Source organism: Schistosoma mansoni, chromosome 3 (assembly GCF_000237925.1).
Source record: "Schistosoma mansoni strain Puerto Rico chromosome 3, complete genome".
NCBI classification, from domain to species: domain Eukaryota; kingdom Metazoa; phylum Platyhelminthes; class Trematoda; order Strigeidida; family Schistosomatidae; genus Schistosoma; species Schistosoma mansoni.
The window spans coordinates 5,890,366-5,908,367 of NC_031497.1; the positions used below are offsets into that span (position 1 = coordinate 5,890,366).

The 18,002-nt window shown below is 32.8% G+C and overlaps 1 protein-coding gene across 1 annotated transcript in view; it reads right to left on the reverse strand.

Annotated features, from left to right (window-relative positions):
- Smp_159720 (putative atpase, class VI, type 11c) overlaps window positions 1-18,002 on the reverse strand; it is a gene marked incomplete at both ends in the record, with an annotated part of 47,217 nt that overhangs the window by 22,337 nt on the left and 6,878 nt on the right. The window contains 7 exons of the mRNA XM_018799012.1: window positions 749-1,040; window positions 2,498-2,818; window positions 5,124-5,397; window positions 10,195-10,460; window positions 13,174-13,268; window positions 13,536-13,635; window positions 15,638-15,938. Of these exons, the coding sequence (XP_018650844.1) occupies window positions 749-1,040; window positions 2,498-2,818; window positions 5,124-5,397; window positions 10,195-10,460; window positions 13,174-13,268; window positions 13,536-13,635; window positions 15,638-15,938 (1,649 nt within the window). The remainder of the gene's footprint in view (window positions 1-748; window positions 1,041-2,497; window positions 2,819-5,123; window positions 5,398-10,194; window positions 10,461-13,173; window positions 13,269-13,535; window positions 13,636-15,637; window positions 15,939-18,002) is intronic.

Sequence of the window (18,002 nt, forward strand, 5' to 3'; positions counted from 1 at the left end):
GTATGATGGCACAAAAGGTTTCTTATATCAACCCTTAGCGATTTAAGATTCAGATATAGGTGTTCTCGATAAAGCCATTCATATAATAAGTACTTGCAGGTAAAAGCTTCTGAGTTTTTGACAAAAAGCTAAAAGTTGTCAACTTGATCTTCATTGTCATAGCAGCATATTGTAGTTTCGTCTGCAAAACTTTTGATATGACAAAATTAAGTGAGTGTTATACCAATGACTTTTAAATGTTTTTTCTCAAATACAAAAAAACGAAAATAGTTCATAATAATAGGAAGGAACAATATATTTGATCGTAGAAAGAGGTAAATAAACTTGCGATTACTAATCTGGTTATTTGGAGGATGTAGAAGTGTCCAACATGAGATATGCTGGAATAGGGCAAGAATGCTTATTCACCTTCAAATGGTGGTGTCCAATAAAACTATCAAGACCAGCATCAATGTTCGATAACTATTAGACTATTTATTTGCCACTATAAGCGAAACAGTTTCTAATCAACGTTTCAACAGTATAAAATCTCAAGTTACTTATGATGTGATTTAACTAGTTAATAAAGTGTTTATGGTTAAAAACAAATGACGGATAAATCATATCTGACACTTTTTATTCCGTCTCTTTGTTATTATTCTTCTTAATAGCCGCTTTTTTTGTTATACATTTTTCATTTATACAAATGTTACTGAACTTACTCAACTGATAGCATTGTGAAACTATTCACTTTGCCTAGATTACGAACTATCTTGTCTAATTTCACTTCGATGAAATATATCATAAGAATCAGTCAGATAATTAGTTGTTAATGCCAAAAACCAGACCATTGGTGATCGACGATATTTTCGACGAATCTGCTTATTAGGTATACTACTTAAATGAATTTGTAGATTCCACCACGCGTCCGAGATGATTCTCCATAATAAAGATGGTAAATTAGCTATAGTTAAGATAAGCGGTAGAGCAAACCAGAATGTTGGACACCGGCATAATTTCGTATAACTGCGAAAATTGATATTATTAAGTGTTGTTGTACTCTAAATTAAAAACATAGCAATTAGTTTGCAGAATGTATATAATTTGAAACAAAAGATGTTAAATTGTTTCTGCAATCGATAATACAAAAATGGATTGTGAGAATTTATGATAATAAATGGTAATTCACTGGTAAGAATTGTGTTACTATTTAGCCTGATAAACAAAATATGTTATGGTAGATACCATAAAATGTATGTAAAGTACATTGAATGTTCCACTTCATTTTAACTATACTTTGATGCTATGTTATCATACTAATAAACAAACAATATTTCTATGTATGATTGATAGTGGCGCCATATAAAATGTTAATCGAAACGGTTTGACTAGTAAATTGTAGATGATGACTTATAATACTCATTTCTATTGTGTTGATGTTATTCACAAAATCATATTCTCATTATCATTATTATTTGAACATTTACATCTTGTCCCTTAAATTGAACTATGTTTTCGTAAATATTGACAAGTCTTGTTGATTGAACGCTATATTCGGATTCTAAGCTAGTCTTGTACCCCCAAGCTAGAACTACAAAGCGACTTGAACACGAGAGAAAAGACGCAAAATATGTGAGGGAAACACTTTACTCCAAAGGTTCATTTATGTACAGAAAATATAGGATTTTTAGTTTTTTAGAAGTCCTTGGGTTTTCCTGAACATTCTAGAATGCTATTAAACATAGTAGCAGTGTAGTAACCAGCCAATCAGAACCTCTACATGTGACTTTTCATTTTCACGATATTTCTAGTAAAACTTCTAATCAAACGCTGATTGGATAAAAAATGCTTCTAAATGTTTCTTGAGCTTGTCATGGCTATTGCTAGAAATTTGCAGGATCATCCCAACAAATGTGCAACAAACGCTTGGGCTTTATTCTTTCTTACCTGTATCTATTAGATAATTTTTTAAGTTCGAATAATGAGTAGCTTTTACTTATATATCTCTTCTTCGGAAAAAAAAGACTCTCTTGTTAAGATTGTTTTTTTCATTTTCATCCATTTTTAAATATGGTAGAAGTTTGGCTTCACTGCATTAACTTATATTCGGTAATCTAATAGTTATTACAATAAATCCGTATCTGTATAGGCTATAACTTTCAGCTTGTTTAGTGTTCAGCATCAATCATAAAAATATTATAATTATAAACAGACAGCAACTAAGTGTTTTATACCGGATTTCAAAAAGTATGATACTGGTAAATGGAAGTAATAAAGCTCATAGTTACCAAATATCTCGATAATTGATCAAAATTATAAAATTAATCAAGATTTTTCTTAAATAAGGGTCATTATTATCTTTCAATCCGATATGTATATGATGGTTATTATGTGTATTAAACCTTAGTTATGACTAAAATAAGAATAATAAAAAGAAGGCCTCAATTGTCAAATATATATATATATATATATATATATTCAGTTTTATAATTGAAAAAAAGTAATACAGTTTACTTACTTGTAATGCAATTAATATAGCTATATTCACAGTTAGAGTAGTTAGAATTCCTCCAAATACTACAATAGTGTAATCATGTGATGCAATGAAAATACGTAAACTGACTGAAAACCATACAAACAAATAAGTTGCACATCCATAAAGACTCATATCAAATAATTGTTGTATATTTCCACGTGGATCATAAAATGTACCTTCAGAGAAGTAATATCCACCAGTAAAAAAATAAGTAGCACCATAAAATATTATAGTACCATGCCATATTCCATCTAATATCCATAGGCAAACATACCATGATCTCAAATTTGCTTGATGTTTAAGCTATTAATACCATTATTTTTTGATTCAAAAGAAAAAAAGAAAATTTTCGTGATTATTATCTTTTTGATGGGATCATCTAATTAAACGTCTTGAAATACTGAGGTGCTCAGTTAAATACATGTCGCCACTTAAATATTTACTACTGCATTTTCCAACTTCTTAGTAAAAGACGAGTAAACTATTCAGTGGCTCTCTCTGCATTATATCATGACTATGAAATATTTGTAGCAAAAGTTGAGGATGTGCATAATTTACGACTATTTGACCACAGAATTCTTCAGAGCCTTGGTCATTAACGATGCTCTCATTAAGCTAATAACTCTGAAGATAGGGAAAGAGTGCCAAATAGACATGGCAAATGGATTGGGGAGGGCGTGAAATTGTATCGACCAGGATAAAAGGGATGCAGGTTACTGATACCTTTTCGTCACCTAACATGACGCAAAATGGAAGTTAGCTTCGAAGTAAGTTGGATGATTAGGGGTTATAAAAATAAAAATAAAGTCTTTAATTTTTAGTTCCAGCTATGTTGAAAGATACACTAACTTCCTGTTTGGGATCAGTGATATAATTGGAATTTATTCCAAGTAAACAACAAAGTAAAGATGAAGGCGAACTATGAGAAAGTAAAGGTGGATGTAACCGATAATGGATTGAATTGTTGTATTTTTCGCTTTTTCCTACCGTATAGTTGGAAACTTTAGATAACAGGTAAAAATGGGATGTGATGACATAGATAGATGTCTTCGTTATCTTCCCCTGAGTCATTCACTTTCTCATTCTCACTGAAATTATGATTTAAACTTCAGTGATTCTTGCCTTAATAGTTTCTTCACGGGTTGCTTGTATAAATAGTGGCAACATCTTTTTTCATATCTTGCTTTCTTTCTTAGTGAATCGTGGAATAACTTAATCATATTTAGGTTAAACATTACTTAAATATAGTGTATCTTACTCGCAGCCTATTAAGCCTATAGCGAACTTCTCACTTTTCATTCATTCTCACTAGATCTTTCCACTAACTAATGAAAACGCTTTAACCATAGATTTCCCAAAGTCACAATGAGAAAAAATTAGAAGATAGATCTTGACAATCAGGCTTTTATTCTTAGAAGCCAAAATTTCCTGTTTATTTGATTATAACGATGACCTATGGGACATATAACACAATATTAAACTACAAGAAAAAGTAAACAGTCACTAATGTCAGCTATCAAAGACCTGGAAAAGTACAGTAACACTAGCTCATCATAAAGGGTCAATCATCTTGTAAAATAAAAATATGTTAAAAATCAAGTATCAGTCTTAATAAGGATGACAGTTCATCCATTTTAAGAATAAGTCACGTATTAAGTTAACTAACAAACAAATGTTAATTTACCCTTGATATTGTATCCAGTATTTAATATATTACTCATAAATTATTCTTCAATAACTAACATCAAATTGTAGTTTGATAGTAGTTCTAATTATGAACTAATATTAGTTGGAGAAACCCTACAATTCATGAGGCACTAGACTACAATTTCCTCCTAATTTGAGAATCCTCAAATTTTCCCATATTTAACCCCACGAAAAGTCACATATGAAACTGATACGTCTGTAGGTTGAACGCTATATTCAGATCCTAAGCTATTCTGATAACCCCAGGCTAGAACTACACAGCGACTTGAACACCAGGGAGAAGACTCGAGTATGAGAGAAAACACTTTACTGCAAGGTTCATTTATGTACAGAAAATACAGGGATTTTATAGTAATTAAGAGACCTTGAGTTTACATAGTAGCAGTGTGTTAATCAGCCAATCAGGATCTCGTTATTTTAGTAACATAACTTCACACAACTTCTAATTAATCACTGATTGGTTGGGGCTCTTTATGAGCCTCTGGAGGCTCTGTTAGAGTTCTCTGGAAGCCGACTTAACACCTGTGGACCATCCTCACAGAAACTTTCAGGATGATACAATAAAGTCAATCAATTCAAATTTTCCAGTACACAAATTTGACTTTATTTATTTCATAATTTTCTTTCAATATAATGGTAGTGTTATTTTTTCACCTCTAATTCTGCTGACTTTGTATATTACATGTTCAGCTTAACCTTGAACTTTGAACACATAGGTCAGGTATTAGATATAGTCATAAACTGGTGCTGCGAAAAATTTCGAAAACATTTGAGATAGTCATCTAAAGCTTTCTTGTTCTCTATATATTATGATAAGATCTGGTATTCTAAACCATTATAAATAAGAAATAATAATGAATTCGATAGTTCTGTTTTCAAAAACAAAAGTTTATAAACCTACCCTTCTATAAAGATATGGATTTGCATTTAATATATCATCTGGTAAATGACGTTCAAATATACCAAATAGCATACACATTAATGATGTTACAGTTAAATTATATATTGAAAATAAAACAGTTTCAAATGTTGATACAGCTGAGAAACCACTATAAAATGTATAAAGTACTTGTGTTGTTACAAATGTAACACATTTATAATAGAATAGATTCATTGTTATACATATTCGATAATTAGCTTGATGTCCATGAACTAATAGAAGACGTTGTAAATGTCTGTAATGTTTGTAAAAAAGAAAAAAAGAAAATTTTAAAAGGTATAGTACCACTAAGTTTGTTACAATTTAATAGTTTGTAAAAACTTATTCATTTATCTAAAATAGTTGAAATCATGGGTCAATTGAAGCTAGACCATCATGAAAAACCTGGAAGCACTGGACGGCCGTTTCGTCCTATTGTGGGATTCCTCAGCAGTGCGCATCCACGATCCTGCCTCACGAGATTCGAACCCAGGGTCTAAAATATCATAAGTATTTAATATCGTAGACGTCTACCTTGAATGTTTGTCTAAAGAAATGGAATTCAATTACAAGTAAGTACTTGTTTATTTGAAATTTCGATATCAGGGTCCTAGAACAAAAATGACCAAAACAATAGCCTATAATTATTTTTTAACACTTCAAATAATAACCAATGGGCTGATATTTGGAAATATTTGTCCAATGTTTCCTATAATCTGATATTGAGTGTTTCTTTGAATATGAGTTCCTAGTTTTACAGTAGGAACGGAAATACGCAATATCTGCTAAAGACCTCCTGGCTACTAATTTTTATCAACGTATATTTATTAATTTTAATAGTTGAGATCATGAATCGATTGAAGCTAGATCACTATGGGAAACCTGGAAGCACTAGACGGCCGTTTCATCCTATTGTGGGACTCCTCAGCAGTGCGCATCCATGATCCCGCCTAGCGAGATTTGAATCCAGGACCTATCAGTTTCACGCGCGAGCGTATAACCTCTATTTATTAGTAAGCTAAATTTGTACTTTGTATCAGTTTGACAGATCAGTGATAGATTACATTCAGCGAAAGTAGAAGAAAGGATGACAGTGATTTTTATGGCAAAAAATGGATGGAATTGTATATAAATATATTTATAGATAGATCAATCAGTAGGTAGATAGATAACACAGTTTGTTGTTAGCTCTCCATTCTGATTAATAAAGCCTTTGTGTATCAGTTTTTATTAATTGTTACACTATTTATTATAATTGATCTATTAATTTTAAATGGTTATCTAACTTACTGAAATAAAGTATCAAATTTCTTTTTGAAAGATTTTTTAAACAATTTAGTGGTAGGTAGAATAGTGTACTTAGTTGAATATCAACATTTCAGATTACTATTCGGTTAAATAGATATCCTCTTTGCTTAATTGTCTGAATAATTCTACCTGGAAAATCTGTTTTGTGGTTGAACTAAACCAGTTTACTGATGTAATTTTAAGTTGATGGGAAATCTTTACAAAAAGTTATATTATGGAACAATTTTTTTTAAATAGTAATTTCTTTGACTTGGTCGAACATTTACTATTGGGTGAGCTCAACAATATTCGTTGTCCCTTCGTGCTGTTAATGACAATCTGTTCGTTATTTACACTATCAAATCATTTTGTTACGTCATTCAAAGTTTTATGAAAACAGTCCAGAGTTGAATTAAATTAATAAGGATTTTAGTTTTACACCTATTCAACCAATTTTTTTTGTTTTAAAAAGTTGATCTAAATTGTAGTTGTGAATGATTATGGATACTGTAATCATTTCTTGAAACATTTCCTCCTTTATGAATTTCATTTGGTCATGGATGAACAAATGGTGATGACATTTTTTTTCAATGAATTTCTCACTATTTTATCATTAATTATTATTCAATATCAACGAGTACCGAATATCTGTTTTACTACAGTTTAGAACTTCTCGTTTATATTACCATTCCTGATAAAGTAGCAAATTAAAATCAAATCCCTACAGGTATCTTATTAGGTTTTTTACTATTCCACTGCCAATCATTCATCCAATAACTTTTTTTTAACATCAGCTAACTCTTTATTTATTTATTTTATTTTATTTGAACACATAAATATTGGTACAAAAAAGCACCAGATATATATGCGCTACACAAATCTCATTTGATTTGTGTGAGGGCTGTGATACTGTCCAGGTGCCCAAACCGAAACAGGTGGTTTCCTTAGGGGGCAACACCAGGAGCCTTTGACCTAAAGGTCTAACCCACAAGGCAATGGAGCATCTTGAGGAGATGCAGTCCCATGGTAGCCGGTGACCAACAATTGATTCATACTCCATTTTTCCCTCAGGATACTGGATCCCATGTGCATCATTGGTTTGGAATGAGGGTTTTCCAACTCCCCTAGGTGAACTTTCCGTGTCCACTAACCTGGTTAAAGTGCCGGAAATTCGCTTTTCGTCCTCTCAATTTCGTTAACAACAGTAATGCCACGAGAAGGTGGTGAGTCAGACTTCCCTGGTAGAGGCTATATACGCGTGGCCATGTGAGAGTATTTCGAGAGGGAGAGCGGACTCTCCTCACCCTCGGCCGTACCAGGGCATTTGGGGCAAACTCTTATTATTCCTCTATTATAAACAATAATGTAGAATCATTTATGAATCACTTAACTTCATCAGAACATGGATTCAATTTTCAAAGTATCTAAGTATTCATATTTGGACAGCACTCACTAATACATATCAGTCTCTAAGCTAATAACGTATATAACATACTGCTTCGTTTTACAGTCTATTCTTACACATAAACAGTCAATGTTTTCACGATAACATCAGGGTGAAATATATTTATCAACTTCAAAATGTAACATAAACCAAAATATATTTTAAAATTAATATAAAATTTTGAAGCAGCAATTTGAATGTTTTATTAAAAGCTTTACCGAGAATTGTTATATCATTAAAATTATTAAAAAAAAGATTACTCATGGTAACAACTAAAATACATGGTATTTGTATTGTTAATCAATAGTAATTAAAATCAATGAATTTAATGATTATTTGAATAAGCAGTTGTTAATTAAATTATTTTGAGTTCAATAATTAAACAGTGGACAATGTTACTCTTCTATAAGATAGAAACTTTCGTGTAATAACTAATAACACTATCCATAGATGCAGGTACTTCCAGCTGACGAGCCCCAAATAGGACGAAACGCACGTCCTGGATTCAACTGCTAACCACCATCCATTTTTGCTTATGATACTATCTAATCGTCTTAATGGAATTAGATATCACAATTGATTGATCACTGGGTAGTGTCAATGTCATGTGTGTCAAGTCCTTCTTAGTGCAGATCGAACGTTATCGATCAAGTTGCGATGTGGCCACTAGTATGGGTGGATCGACACTGCGTGCACTATATATTGAGATAAGATGGTGGTTGGAGGTGGCCAACAGGAAACCCTGGACCTAGGTTTCATGTTACTTGGCACTCGTCAGCAAGGTGTACCTGTAATCTTGAGGGAACTAGTGCTCTCTGACGGATTCGATCTCCTGTCACCCAGTGTCACAGCCAGAGACGTTACTACTGAGCTATCCGGACTGCGACCGACCTCCTGTAGGACTGAGATGTAATCATAATTGAACTTCGAAGCTGAAATCTAATAATTGAGAGTCCATTACTTTGGTAGGAAACCACACTATTCTTAATAACTACGTACTGAATTATTTTAATTTTTATTGAAAACACTATACTTGATATAAATTACTGAATTCGTTGTGAATTCCAATATTTCCAAAAGTTAGTTTTATAATGAGTCCCTATATGATTATTATAAAAATGACGTGTCCCTAGGTCCTTTACTGTTTTATATTATTTATCAAACTTCTGGTATTCTATATTATCTCATTTGATCTATGTTTCTAATTGTCTATGATCAATACTTCATCATTCCTATTCTCAAAATGCACTTAAAACCATTAATTGAACAATACTTCTATGTCATGATAAATTTCTTCAAACTGTTCTATACAATTTTATAATGAAAGGTACCTTTTCGACTGAAAAATATTCCCACAAAATTTATTACCGGATCAGATCCATAGCTAAATAGCATATATTCGTGTATAACCAACCACTTACGACTGCCTTCAACACTATTTAATTGTCTACCTCATTGAGTTATGAAATCACTTTTAGCGTCCAAGAATGATTTTGCTTCAGAAACTTGCATTTCTTAAATCGTCTACAGTATGATGGCAACCGCAAGTTGTTTTTCAAATATCCAGAATCTAAGCAATCAGTGTCTCTATTGGAAATCAGTTAAATCAAACAACATATAATATTTTTTAAATAATTTAACAGAGGTTCTCTCACTTTCTTGCCAGGTATTTGATAGTTTAAACATGTAATAAATTGATTGAGAAGTAGAGCGCACTTTTAACTGAAATTGGATAATTATAACACACCCTTAACTGATCTAAACACTTTTACACAAAATAATTTATTTGTAATCTTATCAATTAAACTAATATCAGCATGGCAGCTTGTCAAGACTGTGGAATCCTATTCTTACCAACCTAATCCAGACAGTCACTGAAAATCAGGAAGCACTTGACAACTGTTTCGTTCTGGTATGGGACTCCTGGGTGTCAGTGCTCGAACGCAACCTCACCACAGGTGGTCGAATTCAGGTCTGGTGGGGAGGAGTTAAACTTCAGACCATATGACTAGCAACAAGTGGTTCACATGCCCAATTTAGATAAACTTAAGGTTCTGAGAGCGTGGTTAAGGGTCCTTGGTTCAATCTACTATGGTACGGTTGAAGGTGTACACTGAAAAGTCCCATCTGAGGACGAAACAGCTGTCGAGTGCTGCTTGGTTTTTAAATGCTGCCCAACTTAAGTCGGTTCATCATATTAATAAATAAGTATATCACCCTTAAACTTAAAACAAACTTAAATTTCACTATTCTTTTTAGATTTAATAATGACTGCGACACTTCTAAATGTATTGTTTAACAATAAATACTTGGGTGACTTACTTAAACTGTGGAATGGCATAATCCGAAGCACGTACAGCTTCTTTCCCTTCTTTGCCATATACACCAATTCCAATATTAGCTTGTAATAACATTGCAACATCATTACCACCATCACCTATTGCAGCTGTAATCGGAGTAACACCGAACTCCGAGAAACCTGAACGTACAAGTTGTACAACTGATGCTTTTTGTAGTGGTGTCAAACGACAACATAATACAGTAGTTAAATGTAGGCATAAATTCAAAAATGTTTTTCGTAGAGTAGGCTATATAGATGACAATTACAAAAATTGGAAATAGAATTTATTATTAAAGCAAAAAAAATTATTTCACAATGATCAAATCCATAAATCGTTTTACATCAATTAGTTCACATTTGAAAATCAGAAAATACCGACCAACAGTGGTATCCTGTCTGCTGAAAAGTATTGATGATTAGTTTCTTAGGTTCAAACTCAAACTAGTGAACAGTAGAGTTTGTACTGTGTATTCTTATCGAAATGAAGAAAATAGGCAACTCAATAACTTATTATATTAAATAAATATTATATTATATTAAATAAATAAGAAAATCAATTGATGTATTTAGTTATTATTTATTAGTTTATGCTGACCTATGCCCAGTTGAATATATTCAAATTCACCTGTTGACCGGATAAGTCGATGATAAATAATTCGGTGTAATTTTTGCATAGGATTTCAATCATCGGTAAAAACACTGGTTGAAGCTACAATGGATTAGTTGTTGGCACATAAATAAGCCTTCATCTCAGTCTTGTCTTTTTAAGTATTTAATTGTATCGGTCTTCCGTTCCATTATACACTAACAAGTAACTAGATGTGTTCACATTTATAAGAAGTAGCAATACCAGTAATATGTTCATGATAGAACGGCCTTTTGACTGATATTTCAACATGATTATTATTTTCATTAATTAAATGCTTTTTTTGACATAATAACCCAATTTCTTCACATCAAACATAACCCATGTTTACAGTCTTTTTCTGTCTTCAGTGACTACTAGTGACTGACTTGGAGAAGTAAATCCTGGAGTTCTAGTGAGAAGCAGTGACCAGTGGAGTTCAAACCACGTCTGTTGTAAGATGGGAACTCACTAAACACAATTGGTGAACGGTAGCTCAACTTCATGGATTGGTTGGAGTTAGGCATAAACACCAACGAATGCCGGCTCAGTGGTCTATCGGTTAGGTGCTCCGGAGCGAGAATGGTAGGTCCTGTGTTCGAATCCAGCGAGGCAAGGTCGTGGATGCGCACTGCTGAGGAGTCCCATAATAGGATGAAACGGCCGTCCAGTGCTTCCAGGTTTTCCATGGTGGTCTAGCTTCAATTGACTCACGCTTTCAACTATGAAAATCAAAAACTTAGTTCTGATTATATTATAAGTACTAGACAGATCATTTTAAAAACTGGAATCTTAAAGGAGATCAGGAGAGACCGAAATAGTACAGTGTTTACGTTTGTGACTACGACATTGGTTCTGGTCTTACGAGGAGCAATAGTTGCCTCAATATTACAGAAACCCCATGTTGACAAATGCTAAATAACAAAAGTCAGAGGTTCTTGGCTTCTTATCGATTGTTTCTAACAAGTTAATATCGAAATTGATTGAATGTTTAGCGTATAAATGTAGGCTTTTTATTTGAACCTCGATAAACATTTATTAGGCATCCCAATAGATTGAAAGTTTGCTTTACAATCAACTCAAGCATATTAAAGAGAAAAATAATCACTTGTAGTTTCGCCACGTCAAAGATCAATGATGACATTTTATGACAGTAAATGTTTCTGACATTCAGATCGGTGATGCCAAAACAGCTATCTGAATAGTAAAACTATTGACTTATTACATATCTTAAAACATAAAGATGGATCTCATTACTAGCCGCAATTTTACTTTACTAAAACTTGTGACTTAATGATAATATCGATACAATCCGCTCAGAATTCACATTCGCCTTTACGGACTGGTAAATTATAATCTTTTACATCATCAGAGGAAAAATATAATCGCTTACATATTATAGTAGTCATTTACAATTTATATATATATATATATATAAGTCGTAATTTGACTTCATCATTTATTGCTTAACGTGTCAAGAATTTTCTAAAAGATGCTTTCATATTATGTTATCCCACCGTCTGTAAACTAATTTGGACATCTATCCATTCTGTTTAGTGCTTATTTGTTTGTCACATACTTTTATTTACTAAAAGTTGTCCCTCTCAAATATTCAGAGGTTTTATTCTTGATTTACTCTTCCAAGTACTATACAGGTGAGTTAATATTTGTAATACGAAGTGGACTATGAGTCATGGAACTATACTAATGTGGGGTATTTTAGTAGTTGCTTAAGGAAAAGCCCAAATGAACACATATAAAAATGGACTGTGACATTTGTCTGTCAATCTTTATTGATTATTAAGTAGCCTCGAATACATTTTGTTTCTAGTCACCATTTTTTATACAGGTATATTCACTTTGCCCATACATTACTTCGTCCGTGTTAGGGCTGAAGATAATACTCTGTTGCTCGAATTCAGATAAATATGATCATTTTTAAACCTAAAGTTAGTTAGTTAGTTAAAATTATTTAATTATCAGAAGGGGTTTAGTGGAGATTTCGTATTTTCATAGTTGAAAGCGTGAGTCAATTGGATGCCAGCTCAGTGGTCTATCGGTTAAGGGCTCTGGCGCGAGACTGGTAGGTCCTGGGTTCGAATCTCGCGAGTGCAGGATCGTGGATGCGCACTGCTGAGGAGTCCCATAATATGACGAAACGGCCGTGCAGTGCTTCCAGATTTTCCATGGTGGTCTAGTTTCAATTGACTCACGCTTTCAAATATAAAATTACTTAGTCTATGATAATCATTCACAATAATACATTGGATAATTATGAAACCCCTCTCATCATTACACATTAATGATAATATCTTATACCAAAAAAAAAACTTACATCCAATGCATATCGTAAACTTTTACCATCTATTACAAGTGCCATTGGTTCACCAGAAGAACCAGGTCTTTTTGAATGTCTATAACGTGGTCGATCTTCTACATTTTTGTATGATCTACTTATAAACAATTGTTTATTATTATTATTATGATTATTATTATATAAATATTTCTCATCAACAAAATCATTTTGATAATTAAAATCAATTTTTATACGATTGTTAGTTTTCATTTCTATGACATTTATTGATTTTTCAAAAAATTGTTTCATTTTCTTTTTTAAATTTCGTTTTTTTTCTCGAAAATTTTTTAAATTTTCTAAATAATTAAATAATTTATAAGCAAAATTAGAAAAATCTTTACAATTTGTTAAATGAACTAAATTCATATTTGGTGTAAAATGTCCAGCAGAACGACTAACAGTAATTGCTGTCTCTTCTTTATCTCCAGTTAATACCCAAACCTAAAGTTCAAAATAATGATAATTAATAAATAATAAAAAAAAGAAATGAAAGAATAAAAGTTGAATTATGAACAACAACAACAAAAGAAAGCATTTACAACATGATAGACAAACAATTGTTTACTAGCTGTATTTGAACCTAAAGATTTTATAACCCAAAATTGAATTTATCCCTAGAATCAATCAACTTACTAATTAGCTAGTAACTAAATTTGATAGAAACATTTAACATAACATTAAAAATTGCTTTTGATGTCTGTCTCCAGTTTCTTAAGCGATTTGTCATTTGGTCCGCTTCTTTTCTTTCACGCTGAAGATTCCAAGTTAAGGTCATACATTATGATGTACTTTGGTGATTTTCGTAAAATATGACTTATCCCCCTACGATATCTTTTCCTGACTTCCTCCTCACGTGGTAGCTGATTTGATCTCTGCCACAGTAGATTATTGATGACGGTATCTGGCCAACGGATATAGAGTACCTTAAATAGACAGCTGTTTATAAATACCTACACGTTTTGACTATGAATGTAGAAGTTTTCCAAATTTTATCTCTGTACAGTAGGACAGTTTAAATGTTGGCATTGGAAATTCTGACTTTGATGTTTTGTGACAGTTGTTTAGCGCTCCAGATATTCTTCAGTTGTAGGAATGCTACCCCCAAATTGATAACCTACTCCTTCATATTCGTATCAGATCCATTTGTATATCAGTTATGCTGAATTTGAGTTTAAAGACTCTCAATTCTTCCATATCTTTTCCATAAAGTGTGATTTTTTGAAATTTTGATTACTGGAGATGGGATCGATCTGGTCCTCCTGCTTCGTTTTGAACATCCGGAAAGTATCACAGCCCTCATACAAACCAATAATAACTGCTACTGGCCTCATTGTTATTGTGTGACACATGTATTTGGTGCCCCGTTGTGCCAATGTTTATGTATTGAAATAAATGAGAAAATAAAGTGGTTCTTTATAGTGTGGTTCGGAGAAACCCATATTGCTTTTTTAAATCATCTTTGCAGCAAAATACTTCCATAACGTCTTCATACCCTGTGTTATCTGTTTTTCGACCTTGTCGTTCATGTTTCTCATCAGAATGTTAGGATCTTTTCGTGAGAAGTTCACTATGATATACTGCAGCCTGCCATATGATTGGCAGTTATTATCTTTTCTACTATTATTAGTGGGCGCGTAGAACTGAATGACATTGATTGTAATCCATTTCTTCTCTGTGTCGAAGGATGTTTAGTGATCTTCAAGCCATGAGCTTCGCATCCTAAAAGCTCTTTTCAGGCTTCTTTGACCAGCATCAACGCAACTCCCTGTGTATGTGGAGATATCTTCTTCTTCATGATCAGAATATAAAAATTCCTCTTCGAAGGCTAATTCAATTGTTCAGATTGTATTCGATGAGTTTCACTTAATCCATACACCATGAGGTTATATCTTCTCATTTCCGCCAGTGTTTGAATGATCCTCCCGGTCTTCAACACTGCCTAAACACACAATGTACCTATATTGAATGTTGCTCTGGTTTTCAGATAATAAATAAGTCCTGTGACTTTGGGAGAATCGTGGTTTTTTCTATGAGGTGTCATAGCCGTTTTAAATGACGAACATTGGACTTGATAGGTTAAATAACTTTTACTGGTTAGCGGGTTTTATGGAAGTTCTTTCTTACAACCAACAATGAGATTATTCAAACCAGTGAAAATCAAATTAACATTCATAGTCGGTTTCACGAGCTAGCGATTATCTGAACTCAATAGTTCAGTGGACAAAAAGCTGCCTATTGGAAGCTAAAGGTAATGGGTTCGAGTTGTGGAATATTCGTTGGCATTGGGATCTAGGTACGAGTCCCAAATGGAACGAAATATGCAACTTAAATTCTACTGCCAATCCCAATGCATCTGTTTTATAAAAAGTTTCATTTGAATGTTTAATAATACTTACTTAGAATGCATGTATATAGGAAAATAATACATTGAAGATTTTCTTACTTGAATTCCAGCATCACGAAGATTTTTTAAACATTCATGAACACCAGGTTGAAGTTTATCTTCAACTCCAGTAATACTAACTAATGTTAAATTATATTCAATCTTTGAATAAATTTTTTTTAATGCATCATTACGTTCAGAGCCAAATAATGAATTGGCATGATAAAATTCATCGAGTAATTGGTAATACTCTTTAGAATCCACTTGACGACTTGCATAAACTAAAGTACGTAATCCATTGATAGCAAATTGTGTAACATATTTACTGGCTAACTGTTTCAAATCCCCAGTTGATAAGTTACTTATCTAGAGACAAAACATAAATGATGAAATATATTTGATTATCAATTCGTTTTAATCATTTTGTAGATCAGAATCTCAATATTCATCGAAATTCTGTTAGTTATTATTTATAGTTATTCATTTATAATAGTAACCTTGCGTATCGCCTCTCAATGAAATTGATTGAAGTGATTTTCCGATACTTCTAATTATCTTTGAGTTTCATATACAAAATTACCTAATGATCATCAGCTGATAACTAGTATTTAAACTGACAATTTCATCTCGGCGTGCTAATGCGGTATGGCAACTTGAGCCGATGTACATACGTTCTGGTTCTACTTTGTGATTGATGGATCAGCTGATAAATATGGTACAAATTAAAACTATGTATGAACAATATTAGAGAATATGAAATTCATTATAAAATCTTTCGATTGGCTTTACTACTCTGTTTTGGATAATTCTGACTTGGTAAAAAATGATTTTATTTTGTAGGCTGCTTATAGTGTGAAATATTGAAACATTTTTTTCTAATCCATGATGTTTCAGCCGTTTTTCACCTTCTATTTTAAACGTTATTATACAAACAGTATTTGAGATTTATTATCGACTACTTTGAATTTCCGTATTAAACTCCCTTACTGCTTGATATTGTACCAATGATGAATACTTAGTGCTTTTATTGCTTTTTGAAACTATGAACTATTGAATGTATGTATATTTACGCAACTTTAATGAAGCTTTCATGATGCCCATACACCTGCGAATACAGCAATGATATCTAGGGTCTAAGTGTAGGGTTAAGAAAGAAAAATGGATTTCCGAAACTTCTACGAAACTGGTAATTGGGCGAAAACTCATCTCGATAGGCTCAAAGGACGATGAAGAGCGACGGAAATTCAAATGTAAACCAATAAAATGTTTATGCAATGATTGTGAGCGGTTGTGAACAGTGAAGTCAAAAAAAATAAAAATGACAGAGAAGGTAAGCAACAGTAGACAATGCTCCGACTCATCAAGGAGACAGGTACCAAAACGTCAGCTATTTGTGAAAATATGCCATGAAGAGACGGAATAATAATTTACCCTTATTTTAAGATATTAGGTTGATAGATAGAACACTATAAGGAAGAATTCAACCGTTTCTCACCTACCTTCCAGTTACCCACTATTCTAAAACAATGTGCATGGAAAACTAACACAATCCACTCAACTCTTAGTCGGGTTGAACGGTTTATAGTTATTATTCAGAAAAGGGGAGAAATGGGAGCTGACGAACTAACTGAGAAGATTATTAAGGAAGTTGATCAGCTTTCGTGGTTAGTTTAACGAATATATTGGTTGATGTTTGAAAAATGAACGTAATGAAATTTGACTGACATTGATCAGTTTGTAAGAGGAGATGACAATCCTCTCGTAATAACCACAGACGAATCCGTTTGACTAGAGGTTCCAACATATCAGCCGGTTATTCGGATTTAACCACCCTTTTTCATTAGGGTACGAATCGACTGGGACGATGAACAATAATCATATTCAATAAGTTACTGATTTTCAACAAATATATTATAAAAACAAGGTAATAAATGACAACGAAAGAATTCTGTACACCCAGCTTGTATTCCCAAAGAAATAGATCGGTTCGTTTCAGCAGATCAATAACAGAACTGAGATATATTCTCTTTCTCTATTTCTCTTTCAGGCACAAACACACACTTGCAAATATATTTTATATCATCAACAATATGAATATATATGTTGATAAGTATATGTTTAAGTCATAATAAATGCAAAACTCATCCTTCAACATTTAGTTATTTCATAATGAATTCTTCTATTGAAATGATCTTAAATTTGTGTAAACGTGTAATCAAAAAAAATAATATATGCAACTTTATAAGCAAAGATGGATAGTGACTAGCAGCGGGATCCAGGACACGCGTTTCGTCCTATTTGGGAATCGTTAGCTGGATTTACCTGCACCTCAGAGTTGATGTTCACTCTGGGACTCGAACCCAGAACCGTTTGCTCCAAACGCCATCGCGTTATCCACCTAGCTAGGACGAAACGCGCATTCTGG